The following is a 20,192-nucleotide window of genomic DNA, read 5'->3' on the forward strand; positions in this document are numbered from 1 at the left end:
GACTGTTTTAGTGACTAACTTGCTTTTATGTGATGTTTGACTTAGAGATAGATTATAAAACCTCAAAGTATTATTTGAGTAAAACAAGAACATTGTGGATTTTGAATATTTTTTCTCTAAAACATCAGATATCATGTAACAGCAAATAAATGCTGTGTATTAAACTAGAAGATCGCTTTACACAGACAGGTGTAACCGGACTTTTCCAGCAGCCAATGACTTTCATCTAAAGCTATGAGAACATTGAGCTGCTTTCAGGCTGTGGTTGACGCCTCCTGGAAAATAAGCAAATTAGACTGTTAAAATGCTGCCACACAGCAAACATCGGGGAATAAATGCTGGTTGTCTTCAGCGGATGACGGTGTGTTTTTAATCAGGATCGGATGAGGATGGAGCAAAGGGACACAACAGGGGATCCTAATGCAGACGGGACTGAAGTCAGACTCAGAGAGCTGACATCAAAGTGGTTCATAGAGACTCAAGTGCCACTCATGGTCAGCAACGGACTCCTTCCAGCTTGGTTCCTGGGCTTCATCACAAGACGGTAAGGATTCATAAAAGGAAAAAAATGGAAATAGCAAACTGAGAAATAATCATTTTTTACACCCAGTTTTTTTTTCTAAAATCAAATCATATCCTCTAAGCTGCTAAAGCCACATTTAAAAAAAAATTTCTTTACATATAATTTAAAACATATAATGTAATAATGTAAAAGACATGAGGCTTTTTGTTCATTTATTTATTTTTTGGTCATATTGTGAAAATGTATCCAAAAAAATAAAAATAAAAATAAACCTTTCCTCTGATGGAAACTGTCCACTTTGTAACACACCCACTGGCACCTACTGGCCTTTCCTCCAGCACACACCCACATTCAGTGCACACTTACGTGATTGGCAGTGGCAAGTTTATGGAAAGGGACTGTAACGAAGTAGAATTTCCACAGTGCAGCACACAATCCACCTCGCTATGCCCGTAATCTACCAGGCTGTTCCTGTAAATGTTCTCCAAATGTCTTTGAAACACTTTTTAAAGTTAGGATTTGGAGGATTTAAAGCTGTTGTTGGTCTGTCTACAGGGATGCTGAAGAAATTCTTAAAGAAAGGGAGCTTGGCTGTTTCCTGATCCGTCTTAGTGAAAAGGCCATCGGGTACATCCTGTCCTATAGGTGAGTGGTGGTTTAGTCTAAAGTACACTAAAGTAGGAGTTGTGTAGTGTTGTTGTGCTTTGCTTCCAGAAATTGTTACTTATGTATATATGAAGTGTCTTAAAGATAATGTGTGTCAAATTTATCAAATCTATCTATTTTCTAACGCTACTTCTAAGCTTTTGTTTGGTGGCTTATTTTATTGGAGTATATTCATGTTTCAAAAGTCAGAAAGTCGTGCGAACATATGTTATTTTAGTTTGCTCCAACTATAAAATGCGTCAATGCTTAACAAACTTTTTTGTTGTTGTTGTTGTTCCAGAGGCAGGGATCGTTGTCGACACTTTGTGATAAACCAAAATGAAATGGGGCAGTTTGTAGTCTATGGAGACACCGAGGTACACGACACAGTGCCCAGTCTGGTAGATTACTACAAAACAAGCCCCATTGAACCATATGGAGAGTACCTGACAAATTCGTGTTTTGAGGTGAGACAAAACTCTTCTTTTGAGTTCTTTCTTTAAATGCCAAAGGTGAAAGATAGAGGTCTAAGTGATGTTTTGTTCTTTCAGGCCCTGGATGAAAACCTATATGATGTTATCCAGATTAGCCCCAAAGAAAAACCTGTTGCCGCTGTCAGCGCTGTGAAGAACAGGCAACGAAAACAGACTAACTTGAGTTTAGATGAGCAGCCTAAACGGCCACCAAAGGGCAACAGGACGCACGAGGTGAATACAGTCAATAAATTATAGAGCTGCTATCCAAACTATGCTGCTGAAAATAGTTACATTATTTATTTCACCTCACTGACTTTTAGAAACTTGTTTTGTAAAACAGGAAGGTCCGCCCTTGCCTCGAAGGAGCAGGCACCTAGATAGTGCCACCATCAACGAGCATGACGGGGTTTTGTACGCCCAGCTCAGGAAGCAGTCACCAAGGGTTACACCCAGAGACCAACACATGCATCAGGACAGTTTACCCAGACCTAATTCGAGTTCGACTTCCAAGGATCAAATCAATGGCAGATGTAGTCCTCCGTCACATCCAGAATCCGTTTACTCGGAGCTCAGCATCCTAGACAGCAAAAGCAGGTCTCTGCCACTCCTGGACAGCAGTTCTGACGGGGAGCAGTCTTACAGACTGAACGCACCTCCCGACACCCCTCCGAGACTTTCCCCCAGGCCAGTCAGACAAGGTAACGGCAGCAGCTCCCAGTCAGAGAGGACAGACTTGGGCAGCAGACCAAGCAGCAGCCACAGCCTGGACTACTTGAGTGATAATGCAGTTTATCACCTGGCTGGCAGGCCCGGGAGCCCACACACTACGTCCTTTGACACTAGATTGTCAATACCAGAGGAGCGCACAGATTCTGTGTATGCCGAGGTCCCTGGCGAAGCCCCCGCTGACTTCACATATGAGCCGATTCGCGGCCACAAGGAACCAATCAACCCTAAAGCCAGCAGCAACACTTACGAGCCTCTGGAGGACATGAGACGCAAACAGACCAACTCATCCTGGGGATTTAAGGTTTGTAATGTTTTCAAAGCACTTTAATTAAAAGAAATATTCTTTTTGTGTGTCATACCTGTATTAAAATGCATTTATTTACCTCTTACAGAACGACAAATGGAAGTGGCTCTTCCCTGAGAACAAGAAGAAATGGTAAAGAGGCTACTTTACAGCGTACTGAGGAAAACGTTTACTTGTTTTGATTATTTCACACTACTACTAGATAATACACTCTGGAAAACCACTGTTATGTATTAACGATTTAATGAGAACTTATGTATGGTTTTTTTAACGTATTTATTTAAAAATATAACGATATGTGTGTAGTTTCCTTTCCACGAACAGGTTTTTACATGTGGTAAAAACTGTGTTACGTGTATGTCATATTAAAAGCAATCTACTGTATAAGAGGCTCTAAGATCATTATCATGCCATTACTGTTATTAGAATATTACTAAAAAATTAGTTTCGGGGTGATCATTAGGGTGGGGAAAATGTACAGCAGTGCCCTATGCAGGTTTCGGGGGGCCCCAATGAAAGTATGACTGTAAAGGGGGAAAAACCTGCTGTTCAGTCCACAGCATGTGATTCACCTTGAACTGCAGCTTATGTTGAGGAGAACTGTTTTCATCTACTTCTCATCAGTGCACACAAACCTGGGCGTATATGCTACACTTTCCTGTCAACATGTATCCTGTAGATACATATATGTATGCAGATATGTCTACGGGCTGTAGGTAACGGAGAAGAGGATAACACTGTGAAGAAATGGGGATGTGCGGTTTAGAGCTGCTGTGGAGTGATGACAGCATGTCCACATGTGGAGCTCGAGATGCAAATAATAAATAAAAATAAATCAGGATACAACAACGTACAACTATTATCACTGCTATGAAAATGCTACCACCTTTAGCGTGCCCTGGCCATGTAATGCACTCTGATTATGGTTTTCCATCGCTCACTCAAAGAACATTCCCTTAAAACACTAAATCATGTTGTCACAGAAAATTACCGTATGTGGAAATTCATCTCATGGCACCGTGTTTACAGCTGATCTTTAAAAATGTTACATGCTGCTTCCGCCAGTTTTGCACATTCACAGGAAACTTTATTTGCATACAGTTTTCAAACGTCTGTTTGTGACACCAATGGGGAAGTGGGTTAAAGGTTTATTATCTTTTATCATTTGCTTTTACTTTGTTAATTATACTTTTACTGGGGCCAGTAAAACTACAATAAAGGGAATACTTAGTGTATATCTTTCATGGTTATCCTCTGAAGCAGTAAAAAGAAAAAAAAAGGGGAGAAAAGTAGAGCTACTGTGCCGTTTCATGTAGGACACAGTGACAGATGTTAGGAAATAAGCAGTTCCTGGTTTAAGTCGGGCAGGGCAGACTAGGATATGCTAAAGCTCTTGATAATCAAACATTCAGCTTGGCAGATCATTAACTTTGTGGCATTTCTGTCGCCTTCTGTTTCACAATTGAGATCTACATGATAAAGCGTCACTGGAAAACATGGGGTAAAAACTTATCAAAGACAAGACTCATAACTGCCTGACTGTATTTCTGCACATCTGAAAGCACACTGACATAACAAAATTTGTAAGGTTGATAGCAATTAAACAGTACATTCTTACAATACAACATAAATAACTACCCTATGTAGCATTTAGAAACACTTAAGGGTAACTAATGTGTTTGACAGGCATTGCATATTACACTGTTACTAACAGCACAGTGTAAACAAATTGTTATTGTGTTTAAAGCTCATGAAATTGTTGAAGCTTGAAGCTTTATTGTTGATCGTATAATAAATGTTAATTACATTTAAGGTCTACCTATTAGTGTGAGAGCTTTCACCCACATGTCATTAGTGTCTTTATCTCGATAAAGTTTTCTCAGTTGCCACAAAGAATATTCGAAACAATCACAAACAAACACACAGCTTACTCACTTAACACTGTCACTGATTATTTGTTATGGTTTATGTACACTTTTGAATGTATATTTGGCTTAAGTGAAGTGTTTGAAATTGTTCACAAATTATTTCATTTTTAAAGAAAAGCGAGAAATCTACACTGCTATGCTGTCAAAGCAAAACGAGAGCGCTTAAATCAGATCAAATTGAGCTCTCAAACAGTGAAACCAGCGTGGGTTTCACACTCTGTTGGGCCGCTCTCACCCTCAGAAACAGTTGCTTAAAGTAATGGCTGTTTTACAGCATCATAATCACACTGCAGCAGAAAGTGGCTCTGCCGAGATCATAACTAACAGATGTTCCCTGTGACACCCGTCATTAATGAAGCTCTGCAATCAGCACTCTACTGCCCTGAATATTTGATGCTGTCCTCATAAATGAATCTTCAGATAAGGCACTGAAGAATTAACTAGCTGCTCTAGTGATTGCTTATTAAACTGAACACAACAGCTGAACAGATTTTAACTGTCAGTTAAAATAAGGCCCTCAGTATCCCCTCTCTTCATTTTGCAGAGTACAGTTGAGGAGAATTCATTGCATTTACTGCTGCACTTGAGTTTTATCCAGATGAGGTATTGCACATAAACATGGAGTTTGCTCAGATGCACCATGTATACCTTTTCTGCCTGTTGTCTGGGCCTGTGGTGGCATAGGAGCTCATAACACTTTACAGTTTGTGTTACCAATACCAAAATGCTTTCCACAAAACACACAACATCAAACGGTATCTCTACGTGTGACCTTTCTGTATTTGAGCACCTCAGCACTTCGCCAAGGCCGTCTTTCAACTTGTCAAGACCATTTTGCAATCATTGCACTTGCCAAAAAAGAAAGAAAAATCCGATTTAAGCCTCAACCGACCCAATCTCCTTAGTGACTGTGAAGGTCTGCATGTATGGCTATACCTATCAATCAATTCTGCAGTATGACTCATAAGAACTACCGAGCTAAACATGAAATCTAAAACACAATACACCATGTGTAACTGATGCAAATCTGTATCCTCCAGCCAAGAAACCACCACATGTTAATCATCAACCAACATAGCCAAAACCATTTCCTCCAGCTTTCTGCTGAAATTAGCTGAATGTGCAGGATGTTCACAGGCTGGTGAACGCGAGGCAGCTCTGTCTTAATAATCACATCCTCCTTAAAAATGTATTATAGCTCACATGAGAGGCTAAGCTGAAGCACATGCTTCCTGATTTTTAATGTGCGCCCATCTTCATATTTTGATATGAGTAAATTACAAGTACATTAAGTCAGAGCACACTGGAAAACAACATTTATTCAAAGGAAGACAAATACAAGACATTACATGAAGTACTATAAAAGACATATCCAAAACATGGCAGTAACTGACATCTTGTGTAAATGGCAGATGATGAAAGCTGCCACAAAAAGTTTGGATGACAAAGCCCTTCATCTAACTGGAGAACAGTACAACATGACTGTCATTATATTCAAGCAAAGTATGAGCACAATAACAACATAAATACTTAATTTATTGCATAGCTATAGAATATCCCTTAATCCTGCTGCTGTGCTTCAAGTTTTATCTGTAGCAAATACTGAATGTCTCTGGAGGTGCCACTGCAGAAAGACTTCACAGGGAATCATGTGCAATGTAGTTTCACTGATAATGGTTTTGAAAGTGTTCCTGAGACCAAGCAATGATGTTCACTGCTGAATTATGTCTGGTTTTAATACAGTGTGCCATTCAGTATCGGTTTTTAGTTTTGTCCTTGCATAGAGAGAGATCTCTTTGAGAAGACAACATCTTCTCTGAACTTTTAATTAGATTATGTAGTACAATTAATAGCTAATGCATTTCTCCGAGTTGCTCTTTTTCATTATACACGGTCACATTACTATTTAACTATGATACTTGGTAGCTGTGATTATTTTTTTTGTCTTAGTCAGCTTTTCATTTTTTTTTTATCTCTTCTTCTTGTTTTTAGCATCAAATTCAAACATTTGATATGCTGCATTTTCATGGTTTCAAAACAATTACAGGGTTTAGAAAATTTCCTATCATCAGAATCCATCTTCTCAAGTTCCAATTGAAGTAAAGGTCAGAGAGGAACGATGGAGAGTGACAGACAACCACTGTGCTGTGAGCCGGACATGGCTCAGGTAAAGTCTTGAGGTCCAGCCAACTTAGAAACTGTCCATCCAACCCTCTCAGATTCTTATATGAAAGGTACTGAAAAAATAATAAAGTTAATTATTAGAAAAGTAAAAATTACTGTGCATGAAACATTTTTATCCTTTAATCAACCTGAGAAATAAGATTCTTCATTTTTAAAATGTCATTTGCGAGAGTGTCCTGGCCAAGACAGACAAGCTAACAGTTCAATCAACAGTGGTGACATAGACATTAATAGACACATAATTAAATACAATGTAAAATGCACAAAATAAGTTTAAGCATATGCATAAGATTCAATTCAATTCAGGTTTAGTTATTTTAGCAGCAAATCACAACAACAAGTAAGATAAAGACCTTAAAGTATTCTGGAGAAAGCCCCGACATTCAAACAATCTCTTATGACCATGCCCTTGGTGACAGTGGAAAGGAAAAACTCCCTTTTAATGGGAAGAAACCTCCAGCAGAATAAGGCTCAGTAAGGGGCAGCAATCTGATGTGATCAGCTGGGAGGGTATGATAGAGCCTGATTATTCAAAACTCTGTTTAGGAGTGAGAAGGATTTCAAATGTAATTCTGTATTTAACAAGGAGCCAGTGAAGAGAAGCCAATATGGAATAAATGTGATCTCTCTGTTTCTAGTTCCTGTTTCTACGTTTGCTGCAGAATTTGGATAAACTGAAGGCTTTTTACAGAAGTTTTAGACCAGCATGACTGAATTACAGCAGTAATGAATACATGAACTGGTTTTTCATCATTTCTCTGTAATGGGATAGTTCTAATTTTGGAGATACTGCACAAATAAAAGAAAGCAGCCATATCCTTTTCATGGTCCTGTTTTTGACCCAGCGTTTTGAGTTTATTTTGGATTCATGACTCTATCTTTTGCATGATGAAGATTGTTTTAAGTTCAAGTTTTGTACAGTTTAGTCTTGAGTTTAGTTCCTTTATTGCCTCTAAGGTTTATTTGTATTTATGGTTTCTTGTCTGTTCCTTTAGTCTTTGTCTCATCCCTCTTGTCCTGTGTTTATTGATCCATTTCCCCGGTTATGTCTCTGTTTATTCTCTCTCTGTGTCATGTTTGTTTTCGTTCTGTTCGTGTCTGCCTCCGTCGCTCTCTCTCTCCCTCGCTCTCTCTTCCTTTGTCTCTCTCTCTCATCTCTAGCTCCCTGGCTCGCTCTGTCTTTCAGCTCTTTCATGTATGTCTGCCGTCTGTGCTATTGTTTTCCCACGTCAAGTTGTGTATCTTAGCCTGCGCCTTAATGAGTTTCCTGTCTTATTTTGATGGTCCTTGTCTCATGTGCTTGTGTTTAGTTTTGCTTCCTGTTTCTGTGTCTTATTTGTTTCAGCTATGTTTCCTTGCTGTCTCCGCTCTCTAATCACCTATGTATTCATTGTGTCACTTCCCTGTTGTCCCTTGCCGGAACGCAAGTTCATCTCCCTCCTTGCTCCATGCACTTCACAGTTTAAGTTGTTGTTAGTCTTAGCCTCATTTTGCCTTTTGTTTTGCATTTTTGTTTGATTTTCACCCAGCCTAAATTAACGGCTCACTTTTTGTTAAGCCCAGTCCTGTCTATAAACGTCTGCAGTTCAGTCCTCTGTTCAAAGCGCAGTCTGCGCCAGCAGATCATGACAATCCTGGTCAAACAATGGCTCCAATATTCATCACAGTGTTACTTGAGGCCAAAGTAATGCCATCCAGAATAAGTACCTGATTAGGCACAATGTTTGTGAGATTTCTAGGGCCTGTGAAGTAGACTCGAACGTCAAGGAAGGTGGTAGGGAAGCAGACTAGGCAGACATTTCAGGTTTCCAAGGTGAGCAATTTATTTACAGTGAACTTAATTTAATGTAACTTAACAAAACTTCCCCCCAAATAAACTCTATTAACAAAACTCAACATAACATGGCTCTGGTAACCAGTGTTGGGGAGTAACGGAATACATGTACCGCCGTTACGTATTTTAAATACAAAATATGAGTAACTGTATTCCGTTACAGTTACCATTTAAAAAGGTGGTATTTAGAATACAGTTACTTTGTTGAAATAAATGGATTACACGGCGGTATTTTCCTGTTTCATATTGTCGCGGGTCAGGACTGTTTGGGTTTTGTTTGACAGCTATGTTCTGTTGTTCCAGGCAGTAGCGTTACGGTTGCCATGGTTACAGGGTGACGCGCGCTCTCTGCGACTGTGAGTTTCTTGGGTGAGAGAGCGCCGTTTTGTTGTTGTTGTTGTTATGCTAAGCTAATAGGCAGAATGCTACAGGCATAGCCCTAAAGAATGTAGCCTCATGGGCAGTGTAGTCCGTGCTGCAGGGAGAATGGACTGCCATACACGTTATGTGTCTGTGAGCGAGGGAGGGAGAAAAAGGAGAGTGGGAAAGTACGAGTTATCATCGAGCAGAAACGGGAGCTGGAAGCATGTAAATATAATAATAACCACTGCAGCCAAGAAGAGTGCCTGACGAGCCCAGTTGTAAGGAAGCTATTAAGACTCGACTGTACACCATGTTCGTGTTTTCCTCCGAAACAATAAGTTCCATTGGAGCAGCCTTTCAACGCCTCTCTCTGTCTCAAACTTGACCCAGACAACAAAGTAAAGCTATTTTTCGGCTACGAGCCCAACACGGAACCCGACATATTAGCCAGAGGTCCCTTTACTATGGTTCGGAGCCGCGGACCTTCAGTAATAGTAATAAATCACACAGCAATAGTACATTCATATAGTTGTAAAAAGCATGATAATATATTAAGTAATCCAAAGTATTCAGAATACGTTACTCTCATTGAGTAACGTAACGGAATACGTTACAAAATACATTTTGGGGCATGTATTCTGTAAACTGTAGTGGAATACATTTTAAAAGTAACCTTCCCAACACTGCTGGTAACACAGCTCACCTCTCCTCTCTCTTGAATCTGGTAGAGACTGGCTTTAAATAGGGCGATCAATTTCCCTCCAATTGCCCAGCCAGTACCACTCACTCAACTGAGGGATCTAAAACTCTACACAGATGATCTAAAAACACAAAACCTCTTCACACTTCTAATATGCACATTTACACAACTAAATGGCAGTATTAATGAAAAGAAAAACATTCAACAAATTCCTTTAAACCTTAACACAAACAAAAGGAAGCATCTCTATGGAAAAAGAAACCCCTCCACTTGGTCTAACCTGCTGATGTCATGTGTGACATCATCAGGATTTTAAAATGAGGAAATGCCAGGCGGGCGTTTCCCTACACCTGACCCTCATGAAGACTGAAACGACAAACAAAGTAAGTATGAACAAATGACTTAATCTGTAACATAATAAAATATAAAGAAACATAACTTAGTATTTGTCTTAATTTGCAGAATGTTTGATTTGCCAGCAACAGAACGCTTACACAAACAATAATAACCCGGGGATTATTACTCACTTCACTCACCCGGGATAGTGAGTGAAGCAATGTTACTTGACAAATAGCAAATCATAGCAAATACATAGAAACAGAATAATGTGTACAATGTGCAAAAAAAAAAAGGTAAACACATATGGGACAAATGGAGAGCATTGCAACTGCACCTCCACTTTGTCACAGGGCCAATTATAATTACCTCAATTTTGATTGAAATCCAGGCCTTCTTCTTTTTAAGACATGTCTGCATGAAATGGTTTAAGTAATGACATGCCACCCAGTTGTTTTATTTTAACCTAACAAACATGTCTTTGGACTGTGGGAGGAATCCAGAGTCCAATTGTGTTTTTCATTTATCATAATCCTAAAATGTTGTTGCAATAACATGAATTTATTTACCTTAAAAAATCCGGGGCCCTGGATATCATATTTTCAAAGTCAGCAAAAGAAAGTTTGTGGTCTCCGTCCAAATCTGCCTCCTCAATGGTTTTCTCACACACCAGCTCAACTTCTTCAGGAGTCAGCTCCTCCTTTGTCAGCTTATTCAGAGTCTTTTCCAGGTCCTCTTTGCACAGGTAATTGTCCACATTGAAATCTATCAGCAACAGAAGTTAGAATTAGAACATTTTAATTAATGAAGTTCTATAACGTACAGATGCTTTGAAATGTTACCGTATATTTTAAAGGCATATATGGCCTTGAGTTCTCTAGGAGCCATTTCACTCAGGACTGAAAACATGTCCACAAACTCATTGAAGCTAAGATTTCCCATCCCGTCCTCTGAGAATGACTCCACGATCCTGTTGCGGAATGGATTTTCCTGGAGAGAAAACATGATTGTGTTTAACTGCAGAATTTTGTTTACATCTAAACATAAAAATCACTCATCAAAAAAGCCCTACACATTTACAATGTCAAACATAGGATATTTTAATAAGAAAACAATTTTCTAAAGCTTTAGAGCACCCCAATTTTTCTAGTTATTTATTGCAATTCAGGTCGTTCAAGTCCAATGAATAGCTTGAAATGGTACAAAGGCAAGTGGTGAACAGCCAGAGGTATAAAAAACAAAGGTAAGGTAACCCATAACTGAAAAATAATGTATGTTTCAGAATTATACAAAAAGTCCTTTTTAAGGGAGCACAAAATGGGTTAACAAAAATGACGAGAAAAAAGGCAATTAACAATAAAAGAGGGTTGATAACACTTAAAAATGTAGGTCTTTCTACAGAGAAATTGCAAAGAAAGTCAAGGTGTCAGTAAGTAGAGTTTTCTCCACCATCAAAAGGCACTCAGAAACTGGAGCAAAATCTGACAGGAAGAGGTCTGGCAGACCCAAACCCACAACTAAATCAGAGGACAACAGCTTCCGTGATAGGTGGCTCACACGACAACATTTTTAAGTGGTCGTAGTAAGCAAGCCTCAGTTTCAACTGTGAAGAGAAGACTTCGAGCTGCAGGTTTGACAGGACGAGTTGCAACATGAAAGCCATTGCTAAGACGTCAGTATAAGACAAAGAGGCTTGCCTGGGCCAATGAAACACAGCCATTATGGAGTGATGAATCAAAATTTGATGTTGATTGCCTAATGTGAAGAAGAAGATTATTCCAAAGCTTTGGAGCCACAATAAAGAACGCTCGGTCTCCTCTCAGTTTCAGCCGTGATTCGGGGACTGAGAGCAAAAGCTGCTCAGCTGACTGGAGCGAACGAGTGGGGACATAGGGCTTCAGCAAATCAGACAAATATGCAGGTGCCAGATCATTTAAGGATTTAAAAACCAATAAAAGGACTTTAAACTGAATCCTAAATTCAATTGGAAGCCAGTGCAGGGAGGCCAGAACCGGAGTGATGTGCTCTGAGTAATCGACTGTCAAATATGGAGGAGGAAATGCGATGGTCTGGGGCTGTTTTGCTGGATCCAGGGTCAGTGACTTGTACAGAGTGAGACGCACCCTGAACCAATACGACTACCACAGCATTCTGCAGCGCCGTGGAATACCTTCTGGTATGCGCCTAGTTGGTCAAGGGTTCAACCTACAGCAAGATAATGACCAGATAACGTACCTTTAATTCTGGCATGTTCACTATTAAGGCTAATGGGACTTTACAATCAGGTTCATTGGTGTAGTCCATTGGTACAAGATGTGGAGCCAGCTCATGGTATCTGCCATGCAGCCTAGAAAAAGAAAATAGACCTTTGACTTTTAAGTCAGTACTTTCAGGGCATATCTAAGATATTCATCAACAGGGACACTAGTCTTTGAGAACAAACTTACTACATTTAAACTAGATAAACCTGTCATGGGGACTGAGTTTCACTGGTAGACTGCTAGGACCAAGTGAGGTTTACTGAAACAAGTAAACCAGTTTAAATGTAACTGTTTTTTCATATATGTCACATACTTCCTCTAATAAAAATGAACAATATATCTTCTTTTCCAAATTGCATTTTGTTTTCTGAATATTTTTGTGCAATGTCAATAAAGTTCAATCCAAAGAAAGAAACAAGTGTTTTTTAGCACCCTATTATGACCTCTTTAGTATTCAGCACTAATAGCCTTGGTTAAATTGATATCAATGAGGAGGACCAAGTACACATACAAGTACATCGAGAAAAAATTCTTTTGTTGTAAAAATAAATGCAAATTAGTAAAGACTGTCTTGCTTTAAAAAAAAAAAGGCTAATCTAACATCTAGAACAAACCACAGCCAAAAGAGTGAAATGCAAAGATAAGTGCTCACTTCTGTTAACGAGAAAAGCGAGTCATTTGTGCCTGTCATCAAGTAGATAAGCGACAACAGGAGAGAAATCAAGCCGTCCAGTGAATCGTGAAAACTAGTACTATCACTAGATGGAATTATATTTATTTGATTTAGTTTTTTTAATGTTTAAGTAGAAATGTGACACTCTTTTTGAATGGCTCTGAAAACAATATGGCAGTCAAAAGGTCAACATGACTTTCAAAAGGTTTACCTAACATACTACAGATACAGCTACCGGACAGAACCTTCCAGATCGTCACTAACAAACACCTGCATGTAACAGCAATGTCCAAAAATGATAAATCCACATACTTTTCCATTCATAGACTAAATGGTATATTTGCCTGTATTCGGTTTCATACTTTAAAGAGACCAACATTCGACCTTTGTTGGATAGTGAATGAAGGAGGGAATGGAGCCATTACACTATAAATAGCAGCACTGTACTACACTATGCAGATTTATATGCATTTTGTATATTTAATGAATCATAATGCACATTATGTTTACTGAGTGAAACATCTGTATATCCATTGCATGTTCTGTCTGCTCAGCTGTCAAGTTGCATGTATGTCAGCAAATCTCTGAATCTTGTTCTAGGTCTGTTAGCTATGATTCAAACCCAAATATTACAACGAAATGATCAGAAGTGAAAACTTACAGTATAGTGAAAGCTTATAATGTTAACAAATATACATATATTTGGGGTCATACGTCACAGGACATAAGTTGCCATTAACACTCAAACTCATAGTTGGAAACATTTTTATGACATAAAAAAAACCCCACAACGGCACACACAAATATATGCATGCCACTTGGTAAGTTAATTGTGTCTCTAGGCCAAAATCCAGCTTTTGATTTACTGTAAATCAGCAAATCAGAAGCAAACAACCCAACCAACTCCAGGAATACCAAGGTAATGTTGGTCATGTATGCTACCTGTAGTGTAGTGATCTATTTTATACAAAGTGATGTAATGAAAGAATGGATGAAAGAACTTAACATACAGTATTAACTGCCAAATCCTGACCCATTTAAAGCACACGCAGTCCGAAAGCCACAAAAATACCCCAGGAAAATAAAAGAAAGGCTTATAACAACATATTTGCATCTTCTTATGGTCGGTGTAAGTGGTGAATTTATGTGGTTTAAATGAATGACAGTGCAACATATATCTGCGAGCGATTTTTCAGAATAAAAAGGAAAAAAAAAAAAAACCTCATCAAACTCTTACCGCAGAATTTCTTTACGAGTAAAAAACGTGCAATCCTGCAGTGAGAGAAAAACAGCATGTGAAAAACAAATACTTTGAATTGAAGGTTTTATAGCACTGCACATGATGACAAATCCTTTAAGGTGCAATCAAAATTTGCATAAAATGCTCACAATGACACATCTGTGAAGAATCATTACTGTAAAACACTGAGCGGGGTGTCTGGTTTCTCCTAAACGATGATGCGTACATGAGAACATAATCTGCTGTTGTCTGACATGCATGTGCTGGCACACGCATTATCCAATGGCTCTACCAGGGGCACCTCAGTTTACATTTGTCTTTTGTATGAATTCTGTCTGAGCTATTCCCCTGGGTGTTAGAAGCAGAGTGCAGTCAGATGAGCTCAAGGGACTACACCTTTTGCTTTCACCGATACACCTACTAAAGTCAACCTTACCTGCTATGCTCCATAACACGAGATAACAATGTGCTGACACTTAGAAATGCCATTACAGTCATGCTTGTAAAGTTATAGCTGTTGAGTCCTAGATTCCCCGTTGAATGAAGCAAGCTGATGCAGTATCCAATGATCTATTTGAGCCGAAGTAAGATATAAATTCAAGTGATACTCTAGAGATAACAACTGTTAGACAAACAGAAATGGTACTCTAGGAGTAGTTGAAGTAACCAGAGAAGCTCTTGAGAAACTGTGTCCTAAGAGTAGAGTTTCACGGTACATCATCGCTGGCTTTGGCATCAATTATTAAGTCCACAGCGAATCACATGATAAACCTGTGCATATGACGATGTCTTTCTCCCTGGGAAAACCTGGATTTTTGTTACAGGGAACAAAGGTCAGATCTTCTTAGATGATCAGTTTACATGATATCCTCCAGTTTGGAATGAAATCAAAACCTTTTGCTATCTGCTTATCAATATTTAAATAAAAAATGTGGCCATAGCTGACGACACTATAGTAAGAAATTGTTTTTTGTCTGTCATAAATTAAATTGATGGGGAAACTAGGATCAACGAAACACCCTAGATGTTAATAATCAATATTTATAAAGTGACTTTTCCTCTTTTCAATATGTGAGAAAATAAAAAGATAAATAAAAATGATGATTTGTGTTAGTCTAACAACAGGAGTGCAATAATCACACAAAAAAACATGTTTAATTTTACCGAGATTTTTACTTCACTTAGCCTTCAAAGTTTTCCAGTAATGTGTTTAATTGGCTGCACATAATTAAGACATTAAAACATTATTCACTTGAATGAATTGCTTGACATCCAGATTCCAAACACAGGTACGGACACAAGCTTACCTGATAAGCATCAAGCTGCTCGTCGGTAAATATCGTTTGTTTATTACCCATCTTGATCAAGTAATTTGTTGCTTGTACACATTCACAACACTGAATGTCCGAAGCCCTTTCTCAATGAAAGGCATTTAGAAGGTCCGCAGAGACAAAGTCTCCGCACAAGATGAATTTATATTGTTGCAAACTCCTATCAAAGGGTATTGGTGTCCTTCCAGACGATGTCCTCCATGACTGCAAAAGTAGATGAAGTGTGTCAAGAATATATCTTAGTAATAAAGATTTTCGTTTAAGTCGGAGCCAGTGGATGTTGTCTGCTGACCCCAAGGAGTGCAAAGTGATCTGTTTCCCCTCCTTAAGTACCCAGATGGTGTCCACCGGAGTCCAGACAAACCAATGGGACCGGAGCTAAGAAATGAATAAATAAAAAGGCCTACTTGTGAACTAGAAACTGCTAGCAACAGGAATGATGTAACCTCACCTTGGGGCCACTTAATTACATACTAATTAACCATCTTTTTTCTTCTTCTATCTTACACAATATTGCGAACAGGCTATTACTGATAAGATGTAATCTGTGCTTTAATATTGCAACCAGTCCGCTATTGCTAAATTGTAAAATTTGGGCACTTTTTTGCTCGTTTTTTAAAAAAACATATACATTGTTAACCTGCAGGATGCACAGTAAATACAATGATAAAATGATTATCTTACAGGTGGCTATGCCAATGATATTTAATATTACAATATGTCCACCTCAGATTTAATACAGTACAACCCCAATATTATATTTATATGTATAGTAATTACGAGGAGAAAAACGTGTTTTTTGGCTCCGCTGCTAATTACCATTTGGTACAATGCATAACTATTCTGCTATATACTATATAGTAGTAGCATACCACAAATGCAGAAACCCCAACATAGTTATTATCGACGGCACAGTAGCAAGACGACAACTTTTAATTGACCCGAGAACCTGTTGCACGGAAGCGGCATCTAATAATATATGTGCATTTCTTATTTATATATTTAATTAAGCAGGTGTGCAGCTTCTTTCAGCAGCCTGCACCGCAGATGATCGCCTTCCCCATCCCTCTGCCGGCTGCGGAGACTGAGGTCCGTCTCATCCACCTGCGTGCTATTTACAGCACGGCAGTACAGTGAGCGTGTCCTGACTGCACACCAGGACAGATGATAATTTCACATTCACCCCACAGAGCCACTACCTCTCCTAACCACCACACTGGTTAAAAGTGTCGCTCTTTACCGGGTTAGGCAGCTTTGAAGGTTGCAAAGTTGCCCAGGATGGACTCCAAGCGAGAGAAGGACCAAGGTAAGTTGTGATGGGTAGCTTGTTGCTACGTTGCTTTGCTAGCCACTAGCTGCTTATGCTAGGTAGCTGTGCTTTCAGCTACAACATAACCCCTTTTTGTTTGTTACACAACATTTTGCTTATATCATCTCATGACAAAATAAATAAATAAAACAGACGGGGAACGTTTTTAATTATATTCAAAAACCCACCCACTTTCATCCGGCTGAATCATCCTCATGATTTAATTCACGCAGCCGCTGTCCCACGAATATAGCTAACATGGGCTAACAAAGTCCCTTTAATCCCTCTGCTAACAAGTTGTAACGTTACTGCTGGCCGACTGTGCGGTAATCTAAACATCATGACCTTTCTTTCTGCAGGTGCAGTGCAAAACATTAGTCCCTGCTTACACCCAATCCATTCTCTGTCATATTTAAGGATATAAATCCATGTCTGTCATTGCTCATTTAGTTTTTAAATAAGTAAATAAAAATTGTGCTGCATATCTGAAAATATAATAAGAGGATGACCAAGAAAATAACAGAGCCCTACATCAGCATCATTATCTTCATCATCTCTGGTCAACCGTCATTTCCTTTTACCTCTCTTAATAAGAGCTGGCTGACACTGCCTCAGGGAATCAAGCCAAATATAACTCCCTGGGTTTCTTTTATTTATGCATACAACTGGAGAGATAATACCACCCAGCAGCACATCTGTTTGTGACCCTATCCTCAAGAGGACATCCCAGCGTGCAGCCAGATATGAAATTCAGAAACTGCTTGTCTGAATTTTTTTTTGTCCCCTATTAGAGATGATTGCCTGGATTATTTTCTTATACTGTAAGCAGAACAGACACCGTGCTTCTAGCGTTTTCTTTTGCAATGCTGACTCACGAACAATGACAGAGTGGGTGCATGCAAATAGAAAAATAAATATGCTTTGCTCTGCTGAAGTCTTGTGACTCGTATTCTTTCAGATGCAGACCATGAAAAGATAACTGCCGTGCTGCTCAAGTCACGTACGGGGGAATTTGATCTGGAGTCGATATTGTTTCTCAAATTAAGAAATCTCGGTAAGATAGAAATAATATATTAGCATTTCATTCTGCAAAATTTGCTTTTCATTTATGATTTAAATTGTATGTCTTGTAGGTATACATGATCTTGGATGCATTGGGGAATGTATAAACCTGGAGAGACTGGACCTCTCTGGAAATAATATCACAAATTTGGCTCCTTTAGCATCTCTACGGCTTCTTTCAGTCCTCAATTTGTCTAACAACAGGGTCTCCAATTTAGGTACAATTTTAGAAGAAAAACATTATTTATTTCTTGCATTATTAAGATGATTACTGTCATGAAAAGGCTTTAAAATTTCTCATAAATTGGTCACTGCTTTTGTATTTCCAGAGCCCCTGCGCACTTGTGACGGTTTACAGAACTTAAATGTGGCTGGTAATATTATATCCAGGTAAGACTAAATAACCACTGAATGTCTTTTTCTTTCCTGCAGGTGATTAAAAATGTGAATATGTCACAAGCGGCTGTGTTACTGACATAAAAGCAGAAAAGCTTTATGCATAACTTACTATGTTGTTAGGCATTTTAAGAGCATGTCTGTTTTGCTTTTCAACAGTATTGAGAACCTACACTGCCTTGTTTCTTTGAGAAAGCTAGAAAATATACGTCTGAAAGACAACACATATAATTACACTAATCCAGGTAATTTTGGTGACTTTGAACATATTCCAGTGGATGGAAATTCTCGATTAATGAACTCATGTTAAGTTTCTTTATGGCAGTGTGCAGAAACTCTTCATATAGAGTGGTAGTTCTCGAGATGTTCCCCAATATCAAAGTGCTGGATGGTAAGTTTTTTTCCCCATTCTTTGGACATTTAACTGTTCAACATTAACTTAACTTAACATTAACTTAGTTTCGTGTTTTAATGAATTAATCTGCTTAAATCGCAGGTGAAAGAGTTGTTGGGCGTGGAAGCGATCTGTATCAGTTATGCAAGGACATTGATGATACCATAAAAGGTATCTTTTTAATGAACTTGTTGTCACACTTTGTTTACTGGATTAATTTGGTGATTGTGGCACCGCTGAAAGTTGTGATGCATTTGTGTTTGCCTTTGCTTGTATAATATACCGAGACTGATATTTACTTTTTTTGAATGATGATCAGCTGGTCTGTACAAGAATGGACAGCTTGTTGAACATCCTGATTGCAAGCCATGGGTGGAAGATAGTTACTGGGAGATAAAGAGATCTAATAATGCCATTATTGAAGAAGCCTATAAGCAATTTAATGGTAAGAGAATATCTGCAGACCTGTTCCTAGATATCTAGCTGGTTGCTAACAGTGTTAGATGCATAGTGTATTCCTTGACTTTTTATGTATTTTGTACAGATGTTCTTCATGAATGCAGACTCCTCAACAACAGAGCCACTCATGTGATTTCACAAACTGAAAGATCCATGAGCCTGAAGAAGCAACCAAAACAATATGCCATCTGAGCCGGCCTATTTCGAACACATTCGTCGGCAACATTTATCAACTTCTCTGCTTGTATGATATACCATGGCTAATGTACTGTAGATTTTTGCAGATTAACCACTCTGTATCCAAATGCTTGACATTTACCATTGCCTGACACACATGCGCTGTCTTGCAGTGTGTGGCATTTGCTGACCTTGTACTCATCCTATGCATTGGGTATTGGACAAAACATGTAGGTGGTGTGAAAACCTTTACCCGTACTGACAGCCCTCAGTTTGGTTCAAAGATGTCTTTACATGCACAGTGTGCATTTTGTACCATATTGTAGCCTCCATTTATGCTGAGAGCTGCTTTATGCTGCTTAAGATTTTCTATTGGTTCTCAGTAATTTATAGCTTTTTTCCATTTTGCATTGCTGGAGAATTCGGGAAGTTATTGTGTCCCATGCTGTGTGCTTTCTTTGCAAGTTCAATTTCTGCAAAAAGAAAAAGGTGATTTAATGATTGCTTCAGCTGTTTCTACTTGTTTTATACCATAAAGTTTATTATATGTGCAATCAAAATGTGGAAAATACAGTGCGTATGAAGCTTTAATGGTGTACCCCCGCTTTTATTTTTACTAATATATCTGTATATATTATACAAAACGTGTGTGATATGTATACAACTGATACATATATTCATACAGACCCATGTTTGCTCACTCTGAACCAATGCACTGGCGCCACCTGCAGGCGGTAATAGTGTTGCAACGCTAAGCACCCATCCGGATGCATTCACTATTATTATGCTATTTATGCCCATATGAGAAGCTTGCATTTAGTTTTTGTTTAATGTAGTCTTTTTTTTATTATCTTTATCCAGAAGTTAG

The 20,192-nt window shown here is 38.7% G+C and overlaps 3 protein-coding genes across 7 annotated transcripts; 2 read left to right on the plus strand and 1 right to left on the minus strand.

The window, feature by feature from the left end:
- Positions 1-383: 383 nt before the first annotated feature.
- Positions 384-2,813, plus strand: LOC134631830 (SH2 domain-containing protein 7-like). Its single transcript, XM_063480386.2, has 6 exons — positions 384-544; positions 1,079-1,168; positions 1,470-1,635; positions 1,720-1,875; positions 1,985-2,674; positions 2,766-2,813. Exons 1-6 carry the CDS (start codon positions 384-386, stop codon positions 2,811-2,813), a joined length of 1,311 nt encoding a protein of 436 aa, XP_063336456.2.
- A 3,155-nt stretch (positions 2,814-5,968) lies between these two features.
- Positions 5,969-17,159, minus strand: cib2 (calcium and integrin binding family member 2). 5 transcript variants are annotated; one of them, XM_063479626.1, is made up of 8 exons: positions 17,029-17,159; positions 15,820-15,905; positions 15,504-15,731; positions 14,194-14,228; positions 12,258-12,369; positions 10,865-11,012; positions 10,592-10,787; positions 5,969-6,842 (listed from the first exon to the last, which is right to left on the minus strand). In XM_063479626.1, the coding sequence occupies exons 3-8, from the start codon at positions 15,552-15,554 to the stop codon at positions 6,821-6,823; spliced, it is 564 nt and encodes a 187-aa protein (XP_063335696.1). In that variant the 5' UTR covers positions 15,555-15,731; positions 15,820-15,905; positions 17,029-17,159; the 3' UTR covers positions 5,969-6,820. The 5 variants fall into 5 exon arrangements, with proteins under 5 accessions (XP_063335696.1, XP_063335695.1, XP_063335698.1 ...); XM_063479625.1 differs by having other exon boundaries at positions 17,025-17,159; XM_063479628.1 differs by lacking the exon at positions 15,820-15,905.
- lrrc61 (leucine rich repeat containing 61) lies at positions 16,491-19,923 on the plus strand. The gene is made up of 9 exons (XM_063479623.1): positions 16,491-16,833; positions 17,795-17,890; positions 17,970-18,116; positions 18,228-18,288; positions 18,454-18,539; positions 18,620-18,685; positions 18,791-18,859; positions 19,008-19,133; positions 19,233-19,923. Exons 1-9 carry the CDS (start codon positions 16,806-16,808, stop codon positions 19,337-19,339), a joined length of 786 nt encoding a protein of 261 aa, XP_063335693.1. The 5' UTR covers positions 16,491-16,805; the 3' UTR covers positions 19,340-19,923.
- The last annotated feature ends 269 nt before the right edge of the window (positions 19,924-20,192 follow it).

This window comes from Pelmatolapia mariae, linkage group LG7 (assembly GCF_036321145.2).
Source record: "Pelmatolapia mariae isolate MD_Pm_ZW linkage group LG7, Pm_UMD_F_2, whole genome shotgun sequence".
Taxonomy (NCBI): Eukaryota; Metazoa; Chordata; class Actinopteri; order Cichliformes; family Cichlidae; genus Pelmatolapia; species Pelmatolapia mariae.

What these genes read in the sequence shown, in the direction of transcription:
- cib2 (XM_063479628.1), bottom strand. Translation starts at nt 15,554, where the DNA reads ATGGGTAATAAACAAACGATATTTACCGACGAGCAGCTTGATGCTTAT. An exon ending in AGCAGCTTGATGCTTATCAG is followed by an intron (nt 14,229 to 15,503) that starts GTAAGCTTGTGT and finishes CTCTCACTGCAG; the next exon opens with GATTGCACGTTTTTTACTCG. An exon ending in ACTCGTAAAGAAATTCTGCG is followed by an intron (nt 12,370 to 14,193) that starts GTAAGAGTTTGA and finishes TTCTTTTTCTAG; the next exon opens with GCTGCATGGCAGATACCATG.
- lrrc61 (XM_063479623.1), top strand. Translation starts at nt 16,806, where the DNA reads ATGGACTCCAAGCGAGAGAAGGACCAAG. An exon ending in CAAGCGAGAGAAGGACCAAG is followed by an intron (nt 16,834 to 17,794) that starts GTAAGTTGTGAT and finishes GTATTCTTTCAG; the next exon opens with ATGCAGACCATGAAAAGATA. An exon ending in CATTGATGATACCATAAAAG is followed by an intron (nt 18,860 to 19,007) that starts GTATCTTTTTAA and finishes AATGATGATCAG; the next exon opens with CTGGTCTGTACAAGAATGGA.
- LOC134631830 (XM_063480386.2), top strand. Translation starts at nt 384, where the DNA reads ATGAGGATGGAGCAAAGGGACACAACAGGGGATCCTAATGCAGACGGG. An exon ending in CTGGGCTTCATCACAAGACG is followed by an intron (nt 545 to 1,078) that starts GTAAGGATTCAT and finishes GTCTGTCTACAG; the next exon opens with GGATGCTGAAGAAATTCTTA. An exon ending in ACTCATCCTGGGGATTTAAG is followed by an intron (nt 2,675 to 2,765) that starts GTTTGTAATGTT and finishes TACCTCTTACAG; the next exon opens with AACGACAAATGGAAGTGGCT.